This window comes from Rhipicephalus sanguineus, chromosome 7 (genome assembly GCF_013339695.2).
Source record: "Rhipicephalus sanguineus isolate Rsan-2018 chromosome 7, BIME_Rsan_1.4, whole genome shotgun sequence".
Lineage (NCBI taxonomy): Eukaryota > Metazoa > Arthropoda > Arachnida > Ixodida > Ixodidae > Rhipicephalus > Rhipicephalus sanguineus.
In genome coordinates, this window is record NC_051182.1 from 12,037,055 (window position 1) to 12,060,622 (window position 23,568).

Below are 23,568 nucleotides of genomic sequence, written 5' to 3' on the forward strand. Positions count from 1 at the left end.
GGGAGAGTGGTAGATATAGGCCTCCAACGCTCAAGTTTGCGCAGCGCCGTCGCCGCCCCAGCGGAGAGAGGGGAAAGCTCCGGTAGCTCGGACGGGTCGCTCTTGCTTGGTTTTCGCATTGCGCGCGTCGAGAACGTGCTCGCCGGTCTTTTATCTCGCATTTTTCACGCTATGGCTGCCGTTCCTTCGTCGTACTCGAAAGCAGGCATGCAGTACTGCTGCATTGTGAACTGTCACAAAAGTTTAAAAATGATGAACAGCCGAAAACTACCCGTCAATTTTTGTCGTACACAGTATTACGAACTATTAACGGGGAGAAACGTGATGATCGTGCTCATTTAAAAGGGAAGTGCGTTTGTGAACCGAAGCTACAACAAATAGACAACCGCTGTACGTTTCGAGATTGCGCGCTGGCTTTCCGAGTCAACCATTTGTAATGTGACAGCAGCGGAGCATGTGGGCTTAATACACCACAGTTTAAATAACGTACCGTGAGTACTAAGTGTTTAATTCAGCTGATTGCGGTACATTTCCCGTCGCGGCTCCATGTAAACAGAATTAAGCTGCATGTTTGCATTGAGCGTTTATATTGGCCTTGCATGCGACACGCCGTGATTGCTTAGCAGGCTGAAGTGTTGCGCTGCTAAGATCCTGGTCATGGGTTCGATTCACGCATACGGCAGCTGCATTTGATGGGAGCGAAATGCAGTAACACCGGCTTGCTTAGATTTACGTACACGTTAAAGAACCTCAGGTGACCGAAATTAATCCGAATTAATGCACCACGGCGTGCCTCGTAATAATGTCATGCGTTCGGCACATAATAAAGAGCCTTGCATGCGCGTGAGCCGCGGGCAATATACAGTTGCCGCTTTGGAAACGAGCTGAAAAAAGAACCAAGGTGGCAATTAAATTTTCGATGGCTTCGCGAATTCAGATGCGCTTATGATCGGGCACAAATCTTGGCATAATCATAAACATCCGCGATCCCAGTGGGTATTGTATAGTATCTGGGTCGTAGCCAGAAATTTTTTTCGGGGGGGAGGGGGTGGTCTAACCATACTTTATGTATGTTCGTGCATGCGTTTGTATGTGTGAGTGTACATATACGCAAGCAAAATTGAAAATTTTCAGGGACGGTTTGTACCCCCCCCCCCCCCATTGGCTACGCCCCTGTATAGTATGATGCTGACCAAGCGAGCTGTCGAAACAACCAAAGCGACATTCGAATAAGCGAACACGGTGCGTGATCAGGCGTCGATATTATTCGAAATGAAACACGCCTCTGCAAGAAACATGCATGGTCGAAGTGGGCATGAAATATTTATTTATTTTTTGTTTGCGCGTATCATTATGCTGTCAAAGCGAGCTCTAAAAAAATCCAAGGTGACATAAACTTGCGATACGACGTTGTTATCATTTGATGGAAACCTCGGCAAAAGTGAAACTCCCACGAAACTGAACACTGCGCATTGCGATGCAGCCAGTGACTCAACAAGGCAGATGTAAATTTATGCTCTTCACACTGAGCTCATAATAAATTTAAAGCCGCTCGACAAACTACAACGCACGCGAAAGCGTGCTGGATGTTTGCTGACAGCTCCGAGTAGACACGACTGCCGCAACGAATGTGCGTTTTACCGGTAACATAATTACAGAACTCGCGCAGTCACCTCCCTATTCATGTCAAAGAAATGTGCCCGTTCAGCATCGGCACGCACTAGCGCTCGCACAAAGAGCATCGTCCTTGACGACCTGCTCGGTCCCGAAAAGGTGGTCGATCAACCGTCCTGCTCTGGTGAGATTCCCACCGTGAAATCGTTTCTTCTATCTTTGGGATCTTTCTGAACCTCCAGAGCAAGCGACACGTGAAGCTGCACGTGCACGGCGAGCAGAGAACAACGCGTGCAGGGTGCGTGAACGTGCAGAGAAAGCGCAGTCAAAAGGCAGGTGCGGGGAGAGCAGCGACCGGTTTTTGCAAGAAAGGCGGCGAAACGCGTGCGACGCAGCGCCCCCCCGGCCGAGCTTGGGAGACCTATAGAAGGCGCGTTCGTAAAGCATCCACAGTATGTGATCGTGGCGCAGTGGATAGCGCGCCCGGCATCTGTTGTTGCGGACCGAGCGGTCGTGGGTTCGATGCCCGTTGACGGTACCCTTTTTTTCTTTGCCATCTAATTGTGTATATGTTTTCGACGTCATTTCTGTGACGGAAATACGTCACTGAAGTCTTGGTGGACCCCGGCATAAAACACTTTCGTGTTAAAAGAACCATGCCAGGCCGTACGTGAGGTGCACAATAGGCGTGGTGTATGCCATACCACTATCATGTGGCAAGACCTACATAGGTCAAACCGGGAGGTACATCAACGATCGTGCGCGGGAACATGAGTTGTCGTTGAAAAATGGTAGTTATGCGCATTTACCGGTCCATTGTTCAGCCTGCACGTGTGCATCGCGGCTAAGCGAGATCAAGATTCTGGGTAGGGATGGTGATACCTTGGGAAGGGAGTTGCTGGAAGCTTTCTATATTAAGAGCAAGGGCACAGAGTGTATTAGTGACACGTCTATTTGTACGGCAACGAGTTTAGACTATTCAGGTCAATGATTAATTAGCTATGCTAGGGCTGCGCGCATGCTCTTTAGGTGATCTGTCTTTTCCGTGGTTTTCTTTCCTAAATAAAGCCAGTTGATGTTTAGCGCTTGCCCTGTGCACTGTCTTCTTCTCTGCCTCTCCTCTTCTCAGTCAGTTCGTTCTTTTTCTTCCTGTTTGCGCTAGAAATATGACGTCTGGGAGCACATTATTAGCTGCGGCCACTGCAATCGGTCGTAGACAATATGTTTTGTGGGCGTCGAAGTGCTCGTTGCCATAAAGACATACGGCATGTACATTCCGGCGGTATCACTCATTTTGGCGTACACTGCAGAAAATAGTCCAAGGCGGCAGCAGTACATGTAATCTGATTTAAACAACCGACGACGTTCCTAAATATTCTGAAAAAGTCAAGCTCTACTTGCGCCGAACATTAGCGAATAGGCCAAACTTTTTTAGCCAGTGAAACAGTGAAACCATGCCAGATTCCAAAAGAAAAAAGAGTGCTCGTGCCGATGCTCCAATGTGTAAAAATAATTATACCAACAAGCCCAAGCATCCACTTCAGCTGCATTTATAGTCTCGAGAACATAGAAATTCAGCTGGAGCATGCTGGTGTCTACGCCTGTTTAGTGTGTTTAAATGGTAGCGCATTTGTTGAGCATGTGTGTACTACATTTTGTGTAGGCACAGAAGCAGGAAGAGTGATCTCTTTAAAGCCTTTCTTGGTGAATCGCGGCTCTCCAATTTATATTTCTTGCCAACCACGTGCACTTCGACAAAGACAGCGTGGCATTCGTGGAACAATTTTACCACAGGCAAAACAGAAACGGCACACAGTGCCCCAAAAGCGAAAACAACCGGCCAATCAAGGCATCATAAACATGGAATGAATGCGCACACTATCCGCAATGCCCACGAACTATAGGTGGCGCGCCGTGCTTTTCAAGATGGCGCCAGGAGGAGGGTCAAACCGTTTGTTAGCATAGGAACAGATAGTACGTGCGGACGTACGGCCCGTGCCGCTTTCACCGGATGAAGTCATGAGCTGTGCTGAATTGGATGTGAGACTAATCTACTTTCCCAAACCACGGAAAGTGCTAAGTACTCGCCACCTAGTTATTTGCTGTGGTGTGAAATGTTATAATTCAGCTCCGTTACCGTGCATAACGATGCTTTGCGAAATCCTGTGCGTGCTACATAAAACTGCATGAACTAAAATTGATGTATGAGCAGAACGGCACTCCGAGGTAGTACGTAGCGAGCCAACGTTTATAGATACGTTGTACCGAGCCTGCCTTACGGATTTGCCGCAGTAGTAGGCCGCCAGCGAGTAGCGCCATCGCTGCTGCACGGGACCGTACGTTCAACGTGGTGATGGTTTGGAAACATAATACGCTGTCGTCATTACTTGTGCAGTCGGGAACGCGGAGTTACGTCTTCAACGGAACACAAACATTTAACTTCCCATTCAGTAGCGCTTGTGCCACAGCCATGCTGAAACTCAAGCCGTGCGCAATTCACTTCACTCGCATGCTGGAGGCTCGATTAGCACAATCGAGACACGAATATCGAAAAGAATGCACACGTATCCTTTTCGCAACGTCGAAGAAGTTAGCCGAGAGGCATGGATTGTGGCTGTGACTGCACGTTCCAACGCTCTAACCATTTCGCTTCGCTGGTCGAGCTCGAGCGTGTTGGCGGCATGCGGCGCTCCATAATATCCACAATAATTGATACATGCAATGCAAAAGAGGAACTATGCTTTTATTTTGATCTCGCTCAAGGATATTATACATTAAATACAATCAAAGTGACTTACGAGCGTGAAAGAACAATAACGCACGAGGGGACGTGAAGTGCAACTCGCTCCTCGTGAGTTAGCAGCTGATCGTTCACCGTTGTTGTCACTCTCGGTGCCTTCACAGTCTTCTACGTCCAGTGAAAAATCCTCGTCGTCAGGATGGTTTCTTTCAACATCACTGCTGAAAGCAATCTGAAGAATTTCCTCCGCCGAAGAACTTCGACCACTCCGCGTCACCACGTTTACAATTACAGAGACGTCTGGGCCTGGGCGCGGAGAACATTTCGCTCTCAGATCGGTCAACGAGCAAATCGCTTGCAGTGTGCTGCTACCTATCAATAAACGTACAAAAACAAGCGGCGCAGCGCTGGCTATGAAACCAACACGACCAACACACTGGCGAAGGACGGCGTGGAAAGCGTTCGCTCCACGAAAGGCGTGGAGCAGACGCGTCCTCGAAAGACGCGAAAGGCGTGGAGCAGACGTCGCTCGCACGATTAGTAACAGCGCTTTGCTGACAAAGGATAGAGGCATATTTTAATGTATCGACAACTTGAGATCGCTCAGTTTTACAAGAGCACATCGCGAGCCGGCGCGACCTCCCGCGTACAGTGTTATGGGATTCATGCACTACAAGAAACACTGACCAATGCTATATACAAGTAAAACAGGGTGAGCTTCAACTGAATATGTCAGACGATAACATTTAACTAACCTACGTGGCTACGGAAAGCCTCGCGAAGCTGATAGTATGCGTACGCTGTGGGCTAGCATTGAAAGCGCGAGTCGCCACGTATTTTCACGAAAACTTCGCGCCTCGCAAGAACGAATCAGATTTCTCGTGTCACGGAGGGCCCGGTTTGTTCACGCAGGGAACATGCCAAGTCGTAGTGTTCCTTCCTTGCCAACGCGTTAACACTGAGGTTAGCACAGCCGAACAAGGGAGCGACTGCGTAGTGCTGCCATTTTGTCGTCTACTAACCCTCCTCGAGAGGACGCTCCTGAATTCCGCTTGGCGGCGCGACAGTCTATGGACATTGCGAATAGAGAAAGAACAACGTCCCCATGCAAGACCACGGCGTCATGAGAAACAGTTTGCCAGAAACGCGATTTTGAGAAAAACGTGAGACTGATCAGACGGATGTATATATAATTATTCTAAAACAGCGCACAAACGGGACAAGAAAGATACCACCACACTACACAGCGCCTGTGTGGTGTGGTATCTTTCTTATCCCGCTTGTGCGCTGTTTTGGAATAATTATGTGTACGTGCCAACAAGCCCGCTAAAGCCACCGTATTGAGGTATATATTTTCTCGTCTTAAAATCATTACGGCAGCTTTGTACCAAGCCTGAAGGAAGTGTGGAGCTGGCCGGCCTTCTTTATTTCTCTTCATTTCTCTCTTCCTCTCTTTCATTTCCTCTCACCTCTCTGTTTTTATATGCAATTTTTTTCTCTGTATGTTTCTATTTCTTTCCCTCCATATGCTTTTCTTTCTCTTTCTCAATCTATCTTTATTTCTCTTCCTTGCCTTTGTCTCTATTTCTCGCTCGCCCTTTCTTTCGATATATCTCTCTATTTCTTTGTATCTTTCTCTCTATTTATCGCTCCTTCTTTCTTTCCATAGCTTTCTCTCTCTCTCTCTATTTCTCTCTTTCTCTTTATTCCTATGCTATGATTTACTCTCTCCCTTCTCCTTTCCCACTCACATCTCTCCACCTAACTCTCACTTCCCACTACTCCCTATACAACGGTACGCTATGCTCTGTTCGCGTGCCTGGATAGCCGAATGGTTACGACGCTCGCTTTCCAATCGCGGGTACGCGGGCTCGAACCCTGCCTCACCAAGAAACTGTTTTTCGCGAAGAATCTTTGTGTTTCCGTTGCTTTTTATCTCTCTCTCTCTTTGTGTGTTCGATGAGAAGCATCAAAACTGGCCCAATATTTCCAGCTAATATCAAACGCCCAGCCGATCTTGGCTCACTGCAGGCAACAATGGGCAGAGATATGGCCTCGCACCTCATCGTAAAACTAATATCGGCCTAATGTCGTGTGCTTTGTTTGATGACGTCGTCAATGACGTCACCATGTGACGTCATCATGACGCCACACGTACCCAGAATTTGTGACATCATGGCAGGAAATCGTCGCTTGGTCAAAGGCGGACCGATCACGGTGCCTGTGCAAAATCATGTGAGGAGCAAAAAGCTTGTGATGCTTCCGATGTTGGAAGCAGGGCAAAACCACGTTAGGTTCAGAAAGCTTCCGGGGCCGAGGGTGGAGTATCAGTACATCTACTGAGAAGAAAAAGAAAGTGGCTATCACTACTTTTTTTTGTTTTTTTCTTGCGACGCCATGAATATTGTAACATTCCATACTTTGATGACATAAGCATGCGTAATTCCCACGCCCCTAAAACGGCATTGTCACACCCAGAATATCAAATTCTTTTTGACAACGCAATAGAAGCCACGGTTACGCGCATTTCATGCATCTTTTCAATTTGTTGTGCTTTGAGAATCTCCTTTATGTGCTTATGTCAAATTCGGTCAGGAATTCTGCACGTGCCTAACACGAGTTAAACGAAAATGGATTAGCAACATGTACAGACTGCCACAGTAGGAAAATCATGTACGCAGACCTTTCAGATCTCCTTGGCAAAACAGAATGTCAATGAAAGAGTGCATAGAGAAGCTTATGCCTTAGGCACCGTACTTAATTGGCTTAACATTCCTACAGGATACTGTTATTGTACTGGATAATTTATTCCCGAGCATGTATCGATATTGAAGGAAGTCGGGGCAGCGAGCAAGCTAAGTGGTGCATCGTGGCATAGCGCTCCGTCGTATGCCCCCTTCTTTTCTTAGTCATCGTGAGTCGCGCTCTTGGCGCGATGATCCTTTACTACCTCGCTCATCGCCCGAGGTTGCATTTTTCTGAAGCTAATTGCCTTACCCATTTGCTTAGATTGCTCCTGACACTGTGGTACACGTGTGGAAGCCGCAGCACAAGGAGGAGCTGGCCTCGGTAACGTCTGCTGGCTACAAGGCCCTGCTATCGACTTGTTGGTACCTGGACTACATATCGTACGGTCCTGACTGGAAGAAGTACTACGCCTGCGACCCGCACGATTTTTCAGGTTAGTCCATCGTTGCAGCTTATTAGGATGAAATGAGCGAACTGTGCCGACAATCGTAAGAGCCAATATATTTTCACTGGGAGCAGTCATTCTCGCATAGATTATTATGCCGCGGCTAAAGGTTGTGAGCACATATCCATTCATAACATGTTTATTCTTAATAGCGCGCACAAGAATCGGAAGACGAATTGTCGTACGCAGTACTTATTTTTTGGCCACAAGAAAGGGGATTCCTTTTAGATGCGAAGTATCTCTTGCTCGGAGGTATGTCACGCGGCGTGGGAATCTGCACGCGGCGTAGTAGTCCACACTCACACTACGCATGCGCAACTCTCCTCCTTCCTTCTCTCCAACAGCTGCACGTTACTCTCTCCACTTCTCTCCCAGCACTTGCTTGCGCTTCTCCTGCGTTCTCGCTTCTCTCTCTTGTGGTTATTGAGGAAAGGAAAAAGGCACCTAATTTCTGTCTGCCTATAGGGGACACGGCGCAGTGCCTTGGAGGGGTGGGGGCAAGGAGGGAGTAAAAGAAAAGTAGGAAAAATAGAGAGAGAAGTGATAGGGGCACATCCATCCAACGAAGAGAGAAGAGGACAGGAAAGATGGGGGAAACGGTCACGGGAGTTCAAGGACGGGACCACGAATCACAGCCAGAGGCACGGTGCACAACATCGGCGAAGCGGCGGGGGCCTCGTCGATGAGCGGCGCACGGCATAGCGGGCGAGGCGACCGTCACGGGGCGCCGATCAGCGAGAGGTACGAGGACTAATCCAGGACATCGCGGCCGGCACGTCCGTCTTGCTTGAAATCCAGCGAGCGAATCTCCTCGCTTCTGCTCTCATGGCGCATACGCTACTCTCCTCCTCAGGTCTCCTCTCCTTCAAGTGGTAGAGCACTGCGTGCGTTCAGTCCAGCGCTTGCCTCGGTTGGCTCCTCTGAAATGCGGGCTCGACATGCCGAAATTCTCTCCTGCGGAGCGCCGCGACGAGGGCCAGCGCATGCGCGTCCCTTCCCCCTCTCTCTCCTCTCCTACGCTGCCTCTCTCGCCCGCGCCTGTCGACCGCGTTCCCCGCACGTCCTGTGAGAATTAACGGCGAGGCTAGAGGGAAGACACGACGCGCTTAGTGTTCCTCTTCGCTTTCCACGACGCGAGGTCGGTATCATGCCCAGCGAACGCCGACGGAACGCGATCGTGCAAGTGCTCCGACTTCGCATCGCCTTATGGTCCCCTTTAGCGGAAGATGGTGTAATTTTTTAAAGACGATAGTCTTTGTTGGGGAACTTAAACGCAGAAAATATGGTCTGTCTGTCTGTTTGCCTCTCTATCACCCGATTCAGCCACCGGGCCAAAGTTGAACCACTTGCTTACCGCCCACCCAGCTTGAACTGGTACGCCTGTTCATACATTTGAACGTTGTCGATCAAAAAGTAAATATTACACGTATCTGAGGCGAACATCACTAGGTAAGTATTAGATGGTGTGTTCCTTTAATAGAAAATACATAGATACGTAATTCTAAAGACCCTAGTTTCTTAAGCTGCGCTGATAATGCGGCTGCGCTGAAAATGGGACGCGCCGACGAAAGATCTCTGCCACGGAGGAAGGAAAGAACTTTCCTCCTCCGTGCCCTCTGCACAAGCTCGTTTCCCGACGTATTGCCAGAGAGCGCCCATATCTCACGCAGCGTAGAATTACTGCATATGCTAGCTTTAGGTAGCAGAGTTGCGCATATGTCTTCCAAACGCCGCTAGCAACCATGCGTTGCGGAGAAGCTGACGCTGGGGCCAAGTTTTGTATTTCTCGATGGCGCCGCTGCAGCGAACTTGATTGACACTAGCCATTCAGGCTAAAGTAAATCACCGGTCTTGGACACGCCGAACATATCGACCGGTGACCCGGTAGGCATGTCGCCTACAAAAACGGAGTGAGTCTTCGTGACATAGCCATGGTTGCTAGCCAGACCTATGTGCAACACTGCTACCCAATATTACGGTCCCTGCCGGCGGCAAGTTATCTTTTCGTCCACTTTACTTTCTTCACATTTATATTCTAACTACTACAAATAACACCCCCTATTCTTTCCTTCGCACTGCTGTCTGTTAGTTCTCATTAATATTGTGTATAGCAAAGAAAAAACCAGCCCTTAAAAGTTATCTTTCCTTCATTCATAGCGAGGGTCTCGTTCTGGCAGACATGATGCCTTCAGGTAGTATGCGAGGGATTATTGGTCAGCTGCCTGCTCGTAAATAGATCACGTCCTACTTGACGCCAAAATAGGCAGAAAAAAGAGTGTTCCACACTCGCCACCATGGCTGCGACTGGCGCTGACTAACACGCGTAAGTTTAAATCCCCATTTATACCCTCTAAAGTGGACGGGGCGATCACCGCCGCCGTAGCTCAGTGGTAGAGCATCGGACGCGTTATTGGAAGGTCGCAGGTTCGGTCCCTGCTGGCGGCAGGTTATCTCTCGTCCGCTTTAATTTCTTCACGTTTATATTCTAATTACTACAAATAACACCCCCTATACTTTCCTTGGCAATGCTGTCTGTTAGTTCTCATTAATATTGTGTATAACAAAGAAAAAACAAGCCCTTAAAAGTAATCTTTCGTTCTGCTACCCAAAGGTAGCATATACAGTAACTGTAACGCAGCGATCCTCGATCGTCTTTCGACGACATTTGCAGCGAAGCACGCAGATACGTAGCCAACTTTTTTTTTTTCATGTGTCCCTTCGGTAGCATACATGTCTTTGACAATGTGGGAAGTAGTCAGGAAGCCTTCTTTGTACAGTTAAGCACGACTATATCGAACTCGGGAAAATGGAACTACCCTTCATATTGGACTATTTCAGAACCCAAGGCTTTAACGCGAATGCACAGGTAAATTTACGGTCAAATAGAAAATAGCCATACCACTTTGTATTAGAGCACTGCACGGGCCGTGATTATCGGCCCGGGCCCGGCCCGGGCCCGGAACCCGTTCAAGTTTACCCGCCCGTACCCGGCCCGGTGACTCAAAACGAGGCCCGGGCCCGGCCCGAACCCGAGAAAATCTTTCGCTTACCCGGCCCGGCCCGGCCCGACCCGACCGCAGATCGGGCCCGACAAGGGCCCGAGCGAATAATCTAGGTGGTGTTGCTCGTACATGGAATGGACATCAAGACGATTAAGTGACAAATCTCTGCTCTTTGTTTGTGCATGTTTCGCTAACAATTATACTTTAGCCTACGGTAATTCCTTGTAAAAAGCGGCTCACAGTGGAAACATGTAGCTTAGCGGGGGTACGATGAACTTTCGGTCGGGCGCCTGCTTTTTCTGCAAATACAATTAGGATCATCAAGAACGTTTTGTAGCAGATATTGACAGAAAGTGATTGACAGCACGAGCTCAGTTTTAATATTTGTTTTTATTGCACGCTCTACTGAAATTTAAAGCATGCTCTAACGGAAAAGTGAATCGTGCACTCTTCTGGAGAAGTAGCGCCTGTCTTCAGCATAGTAGTGCCTTGCCAGAGCAAGAGAAATAGACGAAAAAAGCCATATTTATTACCTTCATTGTAAATACACCATCTTAGATAAAAATTATAACGAACCGCGTGCACCACGCGTACTTTTAGTAATACCTATATAAGCAGCCAAAAGGGAGAAAAAAAAACTTTTTGTCAAAGTATACTTTTCGTAATCACACCACTGCTAGTACAGTTTTTTTTTTCTTGTGGCATAGTTTACAGTTTATTTTTTTACATGTTATTCTCCCAAAAATTAAATTATGAAGAGATTCCGGCTTGAAGCACGCCATGCGCTGTTGCATCACATAGTATCCAGCCGCGCTAAAGTTTCTTGCGCTGCTTGCACTAGCCGCAGGGGCGCACATCTGCCTTGCGGATTGTGAAGGCGTCAGCAGCCGTTCTTATCTTCCACCACTGGACAAATTTAGGATCTATTTGTGGACCTCTGCAGAATGAATACCTGTCCACCACATCCCTTCATTTCTCTAGTTCCCGAACAACGTGCCACTCTTCTATATTATGTTTAAAACTCCTCCTTGAGGGCTTCTTCCAGTTCTCAGCAGTGTATGTTATGCACGGTTTGCACTGTGCTGTTCTTTTTTTCATGTTCTAATGGGTTTATTCCTTCCTAACGATGTTGTACCGGCAGAAGGTGGCCGTCGGGCTACGCGGGTAGGACTGGCTGGAGATGGACAAAGCGATTTAGGTCTATTTTCGGGGTTCGTTCCAGTTTGGTAATAAAGGCGGGAATAAGCTTCTCGACGCTTACTCATTGGATGAATGTGGTTCAACGTAAGGGGGACATCACCCGGTACGGGGGACCTATGCCAATCCTGCACATTCCAAAGCTGTTGCGGCAGCTCATGTAGCTCTCTCGGGCTGCATGCGGCCCGCTGATCTCTCGCTCTTCGTCCATTTTTTTTAATTTTCTTTATATGTACGTTCCGGAGCTACACAGGCATGACAGATCTAAAGAGTTCTCTTTTTCCTTAGACACCCCCTGCGGTCACCAGTTGTTGATACATAACCGTGAAACAAAACTATATTTCAGAGTCGGCGGCCAGATTTTAGTCCATTTGGAGATAGGTATCTATATGTTGTTGGAATCCAGCCGCCAAATTCCGTTCAGAAATGACCCATATATGAGATATGGGAAAGGCCTTCTCTCAAATGGCAACGAGAGCAGACATTCTGTCCCCGCGATCCCCGCTCCTACCTTCGTCACTGTCTTGGCCCTGGCGGGAGTAACTTTTCGTGAATGCGGCCCGTTAGCTGGGGTGAGTTCGAGAACCCTGATATAGCGTAACAAGACCAAAGCTCAGACGTTAATAATGTCGGCACACAAAGCAGGCTGTGCATATCTATCTGAGGTCTCATGACCACTGGGAGCCGTGAAGGAAAAAAGAATGGGTCTTTAGAGTGATTCTATGTAACGATACCCCGCGCAGTCGTTGCGTTTTAGTGAAGGGCTGAGACTTTCAAGAACGTTTCTCCGCTTTGGGAGCTCTGTGACCGTCCTTGCGATGAAAAGTTACAGGTGTAAATTTATTATATTACATTTATTACTGCGATTACAAAATAACATTTGAAATATAAAATAATAGCGAATGCACCTAATAAAGCACGGAATGGAGAGATGTTAAAAATATAAGCGTCTCGTCTATTTACTTTTAGCTCGCCCGTTTCAGATAAATCAGGTAGCCCCATATGCAAGAAGCAAGAGTATATTATTACTTGACCCTCAGAAAACTTCTTCAAATAGCCTGCCCCAGATAAAAAAAAAACGTTTTTTTGTTTTTCTGAGATAAAATGTGGAACATACGTGCATGCACGGCGTATGTGCAATAAACTTCAAGAGACACTAAAGAGAAAAACGATTTGTGTATTATCAGAAAGTTACCCCTTTAAAATTCCAAAGTAACGCTCGCCGCGACAACTCTCTTTGTAAGCGAGAAAACGAGCAAATAGAAAATGCGGGTAGTGACGCCACCTTGAAATTCGCGCAGCAAGTGCCGTGACGCCATAGATTCCGACGGCGTCTACTGGGGCCTACGTAGTTCCTAATCGGTAAAAATGAAGTACATTGGCCTCAGAGGGGGTCATACATACGTCAACATACCAAATTTCAGAAAATTTTGTTGAGCGAATGTCGCCAAAATACGACTGATACACTTTGAAATCAATGACGGGCCGCGCGGAGATTTCGGAGCGAAATTTAAAAATGGAGCTTTGACGTAGATTTTTTCCGTTATAAATAAACTTATAATGATGAAATTAATGACATTCAGTTCTCAGAGTACACTTTATCAGTTCAACAGAATGCGTTGGCGGGCTAGTTGGTGAGAATCCATACAAATGTGTGGTGGTTGTGCGCATAGTGTGCACGGCGCATGTCCTACCGGCATCTGATTGCTATAAAGAGTGGAGTGACGCAATAAACCATGTCAGTTGAAAGTAGCGCTGTGTTCCGTCTTCTTGTGGTGTCTTTTTTGTGCTAAAAAAGCACTATGGACACTTTATCAGCCTAAACCGATTCAGTGTTTCACTTTAGTGTCTCTTTAAGAACTGAGCAAAGTCTAAGCCCGGCCCGACCCGAGCCCGCCACCTCAAACCCGGGCCCGGCCCTAAGCCCGGAGCTCCAGGCCCGAGCCCGGCCCGGGCCCGCCGTGAAAACTACTTTACCCGGCCCGGCCCGGCCCACGGGCCGGGCCGGGCTCGGGTTTTTCGGTAGGCCCGAGCCCGTGCAGTGCTCTACTTTGTACATCAAACATTGGGCAGCATGAAACGCCCCAAGAAGTTTGCTTGACTTCACAAGAAGTTAGCTTTTCAACAGCAAAGCAGCCTTTCTCGCGCGAATCTGGGAGAAGATGGCGCCGCGCGCCATACTCCCCATCGAGAAGAGGATTCATTCTAGAAAGACAGGGCGTGCAAACACGGACACACGAAAGAAGTCAGGACACCCCAAACGCCGACTAACAGCTGAATAGATGCACAACGGCGAAAAAAAAAAACAAGGCACGAAAACTTATCTGTGCATGCCCATGCAATAGGCGAAACTATCAATCCGGCACGCGTGGGGGCCTACGCGAAAGAGATAACTGTTGAGGCATTTGATTTCATCTTTATGCACGTCAATGGACGGTTGGCTCACGTATGCGCTACCACAAGTCTCGATATGCCATGACTCAATCATCAGACGCGCTTCTTCATTCCTATGTCGGTACAAAACTGCGCATTCATTGAATTTTGGCGTGTATATACACTCTCGACAATGTAACGATAGATTAGAAGGTGACCCTCCGGTTAGTGATCTTTTAGGTTCTAATAATCTTGTTATTGCAGCGGCCCGTCTGGCCTACGTAGAAGCGGCCGCAGCTGAACGGAACCTTATACACCACACTTGTACGGCAATCAGTGAATTTGTTTGTGTGTTTTACGAAACAAATATCGGTCCGCTTCTTGTCTTTTACTCGCTCATTCTTCCTCTGCACAGCGGCACATATCTTACCTAGCTTATTGGCAGCCGGGAAAACAACATTAACGCCGTATCTACTCCCTACTTTCTTCAGCCTGTGAGATACGGAGCGAATGTACGGTATAGCTACGACACGTTTCTTCGTATTGCTTTCTGCAAGCTTGCTCAGACTTAACGTAATCGACTTCTTTAAACTCTGAGCGACAGTGGCCACTGCATCACGGGGATAACCTACATCTAAAAGACGCGTAAACAGTGCGTTAAAGCTGTCACTCATTATGTGCTCACACGACTTGGTGAGGGCAGACTTACCCTGAGCAGAATACCGTTTTTAACAATCTTCGAGTGCTTGGACGAAAAATTTAATAGCGGTTTTGATGATCTAGGAGCATACTACCAGCACACGTGGTTTTTCTTAAATGTTAAGGAAATGTCTAGAAATTGTATTGCATTATTCTAAGGCAACTCTTTAGTAAAGTTCAGCCCTCCTCCATTGAATTCAAATTTCTCGCTCACTGAGGTTACCACGTTTTCAAAGCCCTCGCCACTCCAAAAAAATCAAGTAAACGTCCACATAAAGGAAAACCTTAATGACAGAATTACCTAAAGCATCTTCCAAAAGTTGGTCAATCTTGCTAAGTTATAAATCACTAAGAAACGGAGCAACCTTAGAACCAATACATATCCCTGACTTCTGAACATAAACGCCTTCCTTCCAAATTACCAGCGTCGACTTTAAATACATGGAAATAATTTCTATAAAAGCCCCGCTAGAAACACCACATTTATCGGTGAAAACCGTCTCGTGCCCTTGTTGCTTAACGCATTCATTAAAACATTTTAACATGTCCTCATGCGGCAAGGAGTAATAAAGGTCTTCAATACTCATTCTAAATGCTTTACAACAGCCGTGGTTCTCCTCTCAGAGGAAGTGAACTAGCGCCTGAAAATTACGCATAAGAAAAGGGTCTGGAAAACTCCACGAAGTTAGGCAGTTCTGCAAATAACTAGTGTAAAGGCGTTTATTGACGGCGGGATCGACGGCGACGATGCGCAGCGACGACAGTAACGACAGAGCGCAGACTCGCAGACTCTCACGAGCAAGAGCACGAGGGGCGTGCTCTCCGAGAAGAGGCGAAGAGGGCGACCCACTAGAAGGCGCTCAAGAGGACGGCCCATTACAGCGTTCTAATGCTTCTGTACAATTACCCCGGGTACGCAAAGGGAGCCGCCCGGCGACCTAACAGCTGGTCACTATGAACGGGTCATGGTAGGGCTTGAGGCGCTCCACGTTCACAATGTCGCGCCCTCGACGGCGCATGTCCGAAGACGGCTCAATGGGTTCAATCAGGTAGTTGACCGGGGACGTGCGTTCGACGACACGGTAGGGGCCTTCGTATTTGGGCAGTAGTTTGGAAGAGAGGCCAGTTGCAGCGGTTGGGACCGAGAGCCACACGAGCGCTCCAGGGAGGAACGTGGACTCAGAAGTGGTGGTGCCACCGCGAATGCTCTTCTGCCGCTCTTGTTCGTGCGTTGTAAAGGTCTTCGCAAGCTCGCGACATTCTTCAGCAAGCCTGGCTGTGTCCGAAATAGGCGCACATTCAGATCGATCCGGCCTGTAGGGAAGGATGGTCTCGATTGTATGCGACGGGTGCCTGCCGTACAATAAGAAAAATGGCGAGAAACCAGTAGTGCTCTGAGAGGCGGTATTGTAGGCGTACGTGACGAAGGGCAGAATGGCATCCCAATTTGTGTGGTCGGCTGCGACGTACATTGAGAGCATGTCGCCGAGCGTGCGGTTAAAGCGTTCGGTGAGGCCATTCGTCTGCGGGTGGTAAGCACTAGTCTGCGGGTGGTAAGCAGTAGTTTTGTGGTGAACGACGTTGCACTCTTTGAGAATGGCTTCGACGACTTCCGACAAGAAGACACGGCCTCGATCACTGAGCAGCTCCTGGGGCGGACCGTGACGCAGCATAAATCGGTGGAGCAGGAAGGAGGCCACATCGCGCGCTGTAGCCGCTGGGAGGGCGGAGGTTTCGGCGTATCGCGTCAGATGGTCCACAGCGACGATGGCCCAGCGGTTACCAGCCGAAGTCAGAGGATGTGGTCCATACAAATCGATGCCCACGCGCCCAAACGGACGGTTAGGGCAAGGTAATGGTTGTAGACCTGCTGGCGACACGTGCGTTGCAGGTTTTCGCCGTTGGCAATCGTGGCAGGAGCGAACGAACTTCTGCACGTAGCGGTACATCCCTCGCCAGAAGTATCGTTGTCGAATGCGGTGGTAAGTTTTGGATACCCCAGAGTGCGCGCATTGCGGGTCAGAGTGGAAGGCCTTGCATATTTCAGAACGCAGACTGCGGGGTATCACTAGGAGCCACTGGCGGCCGTCGGCGTTATAATTGTGTCGGTGCAGTAGGTCGTCACGAATGGCGAAATGGTGGGCTTGACGACGCAACGCGCGAGTGGATGGTGTTGCCGACGGATCCGACAGCAAGTCGATCAGCGAGGTGATCCATTGATCCTTGCGCTGTGCGGTAGCGATGGTGTGAACGTCGATTGAAGCAACGGCTATGTGAGATACTGAGCAGAGGGTATTGTCGTCAGGCAAGGGAGAGTGCGAGAGGGCGTCGGCGTCAGCATGCTGGCGTCCGTTGCGGTACAGCACGCGGATGTCGTAGTCTTGCAGGCGAAGTGCCCAGCGGGCGAGACGGCCTGAGGGATCCTTCAATGACGACAGCCAGCATAGTGCGTAGTAGAAAAGCGCCGGCGAAAACAACAGACCAGACGAGGAGAAGGACACGTAACACAAGGCGCACTAACAACTGAAAGTGTATTCGGTATCTGCACAGAATAAATACTGCCTTCACATGAATAAACAGAAGAAAGAAGGTTACAAAAGCTATGACATTGTATCACGTGGTCACTCCTACTGTGCGTGCAAAACGGTTCCTGAAAAAAATCTGAGATCCTTCTCTGAAAGCAAAACAGAAGGCATGCTGATACAAGATTCCCCGAGCTTTTTAATCTCTAGGGCTTCAACAACCTCCCTTGTTAACCTGTCAGCATGCCTTCTGTTGTGTCAGCATGCCTTCTGTTTTGCTTTCAGAGAAGGATGTCAGATTTCTTTCAGGAACCGTTTTGCACGCGCAGTAGGAGTGACCACGTGATACAGTGTCATAGCTTTTGTAACCTTCTTTCTTCTGTTTATTCATGTGAAGGCAGTATTTATTCTGTGCAGATACCGAATACACTTTCAGTTGTTAGTGCGCCTTGTGTTACGTGTCCTTCTCCTCGTCTGGTCTGTTGTTTTCGCCGGCGCTGTTCTACTACGATTATGAACCAACTAGCCCAAAAGTACATTTTGACAGCATAGTGCATGATGGTCGGTGACGACATCAAATGGGCGACCACACAAATAAGGTCGAAACTTTGTAAGGGCTCAGATGATCGCCAGGCACTGTTTTTCCGTGACTGTGTAATCAGTCTCGGCTCTGGTAAGCGTACGGCTTGCGTATGCCACGACATTTTCGGGGAACCCTGGTTTGCGCTGCGCAAGAACAGCGCCGAGGCCAACACCGCTGGCGTCCGTGTGTACCTCCGTTGGGGCCGTAGGATCGTAGTGGCGTAGTATGGGAGGAGACGTCAACAAACGACGGAGCTTTGCGAACGCGTCGTCACACTCGGACGACCATGAATTTAGGGGTCCGTTACTTCCAAGGACCTTCGTCAGCGGCGATATGATGGTGGCGAAGTTTCGTATGAAGCGTCGAAAGTACGAACACAGTCCTACGAAACTGCGCAGTTATTTGACGGACGTAGGTTTGGGAAATTCGGCCACTGCCCGAAGCTTGGCCGGATCGGGAAGGATTCCGTCCTTGGACAGGACGTAGCCGAGGATTGTCAGCTACCGCGCTGCAAATCGGCACTTCTTCAGATTCAGTTGGAGGCCTGCGTTGCGCAAACGCGTCAAAACATGCCGCAGACGTTGGAGATGCGTGGAGAAGTCCGGAGCGAAAACGACGACGTCGTCCAGGTAACACAAGCACGTGTGCCATTTCAAGTTGCGCAGAACGGTGTCCATCATGCGCTCGAAGGTTGCGGGCGCATTACACAGACCAAACGGCATGACGTACAAGCCGTCGGGCGTGATAAAAGCTGTCTTCGGTCGAGCGTCATCCGCCATGGGTACTTGCCAGTACCCCGAGCGCAAATCAAGAGATGAAAAGAATTCGGCTCCTTGCAGACCGTCAATCGCGTCATCGATTCGCGGCAGCGGGTAAACATCCTTGCGAGTGATCTTGTTGAGCCGTCGGTAGTCCACACAGAACCGCACGGAACCGTCCTTCTTCGCAACGAGAACAACGGGAGACGCCCATGGGCTGTCCGAGGGCCGAATAACGTCGCGTCGAAGCATATCGTCGACTTGTTCATTAATGACCCGGCGTTCTGCTGGAGACACGCGATATGGACGTTGCCGCAGTGGTGGTTGGGCGCCAGTGTCGATGCGATGGGTAAGAGCGGAAGTGCGGCCGAGGGAAGTTTGCCCGACATCGCAAGAAGAACGAAATTCTTCTAGCAGGCACAGAAGTTGGGAACGCTGGACCGATGTAAGGTTGTCAGCAATGGAGGACCTAAACACATCAGCAGGTGACGAATCGGACGTGGAAACAGCACTGAGAGTACGGGAGCTGGCGCAGTGCGTGTCACCCGGTGCGTCTATAACTTGTGCGTCTTCGAGGGGTTCCGCTCTGCCGAGATATTCCCCTCGCACCAACGTAACAATGAACGGGGATGGGTTGGTCACAAAAATATCCGTGTCGCCCTGAGTGATTTCCACGGTCGCAAATGGCACCAGCAAGCCTTTCCTAGTGAAAACGCGGTCACATGGAGAAAGGAGTGCAACGGCGTCGCAGAAACCGGTGCAATAGACTGACACAGCCGTTGACGAATTTGCAGGAACTGTGATGTCGTCCTTGACGAATACCTTGGTCGCAGCCGATGAACTGTCTGCCGGCGTCAAATCTGAGAATGGTGAAAGCTCTATTTCGGCTGGCGCGCAATGAATGACGGCATCGTGGCGGGAGAGAAAATCCCATCCCAGGATGACGTCGTGAGAGGATGAGGAAATTATATGAATTCGACGGCGTACAGAGCGTCCTGAATGATGACACGGGCTGTGCATACCGCCGTCGGGTGAATACATTGGGCGCTGGCTGTACGGAGGGAAAGACCGGAAAGTGGCGTCGTCACCTTTCGTAGCAGGCGGCTTAGTTTAGCGTCCATAACGGATACGGCGGCTCCAGTGTCGATAAGGGCAGATGCGCGAACACCGTCCACAAAAACGTCTATTACATTCGATGGGCTTCGCTGAGGGCTTTCGCAGTTCGATAGCGTCGCAGCCCTTGCCTCGTGGACTGCGACGACTAGTTTTCCTGGTCGGGTGCGACCGGCCGCGGGCGCATCGGCGACAGTGAGCGACGTCGGGGAGACGGAGAGCGCCGAGTCGATGGAGCTTGGCGTGACGTCGGTGACAGAGGCGTAGGTGGGGCGTAAAATGTGCGATTTGACTGGCTGGTGGCGGGCGACACGACTTGAGGCGGCTGGACGCGATTGCAATAACGCGCCACGTGGCCGGCGTAACCGCATGCGAAGCATATGGGGCGGTTGTCAGGTGTGCGCCATCGGTTTGCTGGAGCAGGGCCCGCCCAAAACGCAGGACGTGATTGACGGGGTAGCGGCCGATATGACTGCATCGTGGGCTGCGGTCGTGGCCTCTGCATTACGTCGGCGTAGGTAGCCGGCACAGCCGCTTCGAAGGACTGATGTCTAGCTGCGGCTTCGGCGTAACTGTGTGGGGCTGCCGTAGGTATTACTGGGGACATCCTTGCGACGACTTGAGCGTAACTCAGTGGTGCAGGAGCGGGATGGTGCTGGTGGTACTCGGGCATGACCTCCGCGATTTCCTGCTCAATCGCTCGACGGAGGTGAGGGAGAAGAGTGGTTGACGGCTGGTGAACGTACTGAGGTTGAGCAAAGTCCAGCAGAGAGAACTGGCGCGCGATTTCCTCGCGCACGAATGACTTCACCTCTGCGAGCAAGGCGGAGTGGTCGGATATGGTCGACAAGCCAGCGAGCTCGGCGTCGCGGGATGGAGAGCGACGGGTCATCGACCGCTGCCGGCGCAGCTCCTCGTAGCTCTGGCAGAGCGTGATGACCTCGGCCACTGTGCTGGGGTTTTTGGCGAGCAGCATCGTGAAGGCATCGTCGTCGATGCCTTTCATAATGTGCCTCATCTTGTCAGATTCCGACATGGTGGCGTCGGCTTTCTTACACAAATCGAGGACGTCTTCAATGTAGCTGGTAGAGGTATCGCCGGCCTGCTGAGCTCGTTCTCTCAAACGCTGTTCGGCCTGCAGCTTACGAACGGCAGGGCGGCCAAACACGTCGACGATGCCGGTCTTGAAAGCGGACCACGTCGGGAAATCGGATGCATGGTTGTTGTACCACATGCCTGCCACACCCGCGAGGTAGAAAACCAAGTTGCTCAGCTTGCCTGCTTCGTCCCATTTATTGGGGACACTCACCCGTTCGTAAATCGTGAGCCAGTCCTCCACGTCGGTGCCGTCCGCGCCGGTGAAGACAGGAGGGTCGCGGATACGGGGGACACCGGGACAAGCGGTCGGGGCAGGAGGCGGCGTTTGCTGAGCAGCGTCTTGCGGCATGGTAGATGGCACGGTACGGGATCGAAGCTCCAGGGGCATCAGACCAGACCGAAGTTGTGGGGACGGTACAGCACTCTCCACCACTTTGTAAAGGCGTTTATTGACGGCGGAATCGACGGCGACGATGCGCAGCGACGACAGTAACGACAGAGCGCAGACTCGCAGACTCTCACGAGCAAGAGCACGAGGGGCGTGCTCTCCGAGACGAGGCGAAGAGGGCGCCCCACTAGAAGGCGCTCAAGAGGACGGTCCATTACAGCGTTCTAATGCTTCTGTACACTAGATACATCGACTTGTCAGGTGCCTTTCTCTGAAACAATTGCTCGAAATGGAATCTCGTTCTTTTGTGTTTTCGCTCAAAAAAGAATGCTAAAGTAAGTGCTTTAGCCTTCTTGACAATACAAGCTATTGTCTCAAGATTATGTCTTAACAAAATGTCGACAGCACGTTGCCTAAATACTGATGGTTTAAGTTTTACCGTCCAAAAATTCATTGTTATGGCTGTTAATGCTTTTTGCGAGAACACAATGTCCGGCATAATTATAAAATACCCTTCATCTGAAATTACTGGCCTGAGTTTCTTCTCCACACAATAACTAACCAAAGGCCGGATGGAATCAGAACACTTGAGGTGCATATTGGGTTCCTTGATACTAGCAACGCAGTCTGAAATGCAGTGGGAGCGTTCTTCTTCAGTAACTAGTCTAGTTATTGTACGCGGCAAACTTAAAACGACCATTGGTTTCAGGTTCGGCTTAAAATAGTATTTGTCACCTAAGGCTACGGTTTTGCAGTGACTATCTTCGAAGGCAGCTCCTCCAAGGACTAACAAGTTATTTTGCTACGAAACAGTAGAAAAAATCTTCCTCTTACATGGCTGAAGTTCTCGAAGTTTTACCCTCCATATGGATTCCGGGCTGAACTTTACTAAAGAGATGCCTCAGAATAATGGAATACAATTTGTAGACATTTCCTTAACGTTCCAGACGTGTGCTGACAGTATGATCCTAGATCTTCAAAACCGCTGTTAAATTTTTTGTCGAAGCACTCGAAGGTTGTAAAAAATGGTATCGCCTTGTCTTTCCTGAAGTCTGCCCTCACCAAGTCGTGTGAGCACAAAATGAGTGATAGCTTTAACGCACTGTTTACGCGTCTTTTAGATGTAGGTTATCCCCGTGATGCAGTGGCCACTGTCGCTGAGCGTTTAGAGAAGTCCATTATGTTAAGTCTGAGCAAGCTTGCAGAAAGCAATACGAAGAAACGTGTCGCAGCTATACCGTACATTCGCTCCGTATCTCACAGGCTGAAGAAAGTAGGGAGTAGATACGGCGTTAATGTTGTTTTCCCGGCTGCCAATAAGCTAGGTAAGATATGTGCCGCTGTGCAGAGGTAGAATGAGCGAGTAATGGACAAGAAGAGAACAAATATTTGTCTCGTAAAACACACAAACAAATTCACTGATTGTCGTACAAGTGTGGTGTATAAGGTTGCGTTCAGCTGCGGCCGCTTCTACGTAGGACAGACGGGCCGCTGCGTTAACCAGAGATTATTACAACATAAAAAAATGACTAACCGGAGGCTCACCTTCTAATCTATCGCTACATTGTCGAGAGTGCAAATGCACGCCAAAATTTTTGTACCGACATAGGAGTGAAGAAACGCGTCTGATGATTGAGGCATGGCATATCGAGAATAATGGTAGCGTGTGCGTGAGCCAACCGTCGATTAACTTGCATAAAGATGAAATCAAATGCCTTAACAGTTGTCTTTCGCGTAGGCCCCCACGCGTGCCTGATTGATAGGTTCGCCTATTGCATGGGCATGCGCAGATAAGTTTTCGTGCCTTCTATCTTTTCCAACGTTGTGCATCTATTCAGTTGTTAGTCGGCCTTTGTGGTGTCCTGACTTCTTTCTTGTGTCCGTGTTTGCACGCCCTGTCTTTCTAGAATGAATACTTGCCAACTAGCTCAGCTCTCTGTTATTGAGAAGAGGATGGTCCGATAGGATGGTGCCGCGCGTAGCTATTAGATATTTGCATCACGTGCGTTCTCTTGATTCCCCGTCGTGGCGCCCTTCGTACGCGGTCGCCGATCTCTCCCATAACGCGGTGGCTCGGAATGGCTCTTGCTAAACGGCAGACCCGGCTGTGTTCCTCAAAGCTTCCGATAATCAACGCAGTCGAACGGTGAGACACAGATTCTGACATCGCCGTCGCGTACAGCATCCCAAGAAGCGCGCTAAGTACGATACTGAAAACATTGGGGCCAAAGCGACGTCAGATGAGTACGCGCAGCTGCGTATGAAGATCTTGACCGTATAACCCGCAA

General features: G+C 49.5%; 1 protein-coding gene across 1 annotated transcript in view; it reads left to right on the forward strand.

Moving 5' to 3' along the window:
* The window catches only part of LOC119399292 (beta-hexosaminidase subunit alpha), a 589,231-nt gene that overhangs the window by 444,272 nt on the left and 121,391 nt on the right, over window positions 1-23,568 (forward strand). The window contains exon 9 of the mRNA XM_049417726.1: window positions 7,364-7,535. Within this exon, the coding sequence (XP_049273683.1) occupies window positions 7,364-7,535 (172 nt within the window). The remainder of the gene's footprint in view (window positions 1-7,363; window positions 7,536-23,568) is intronic.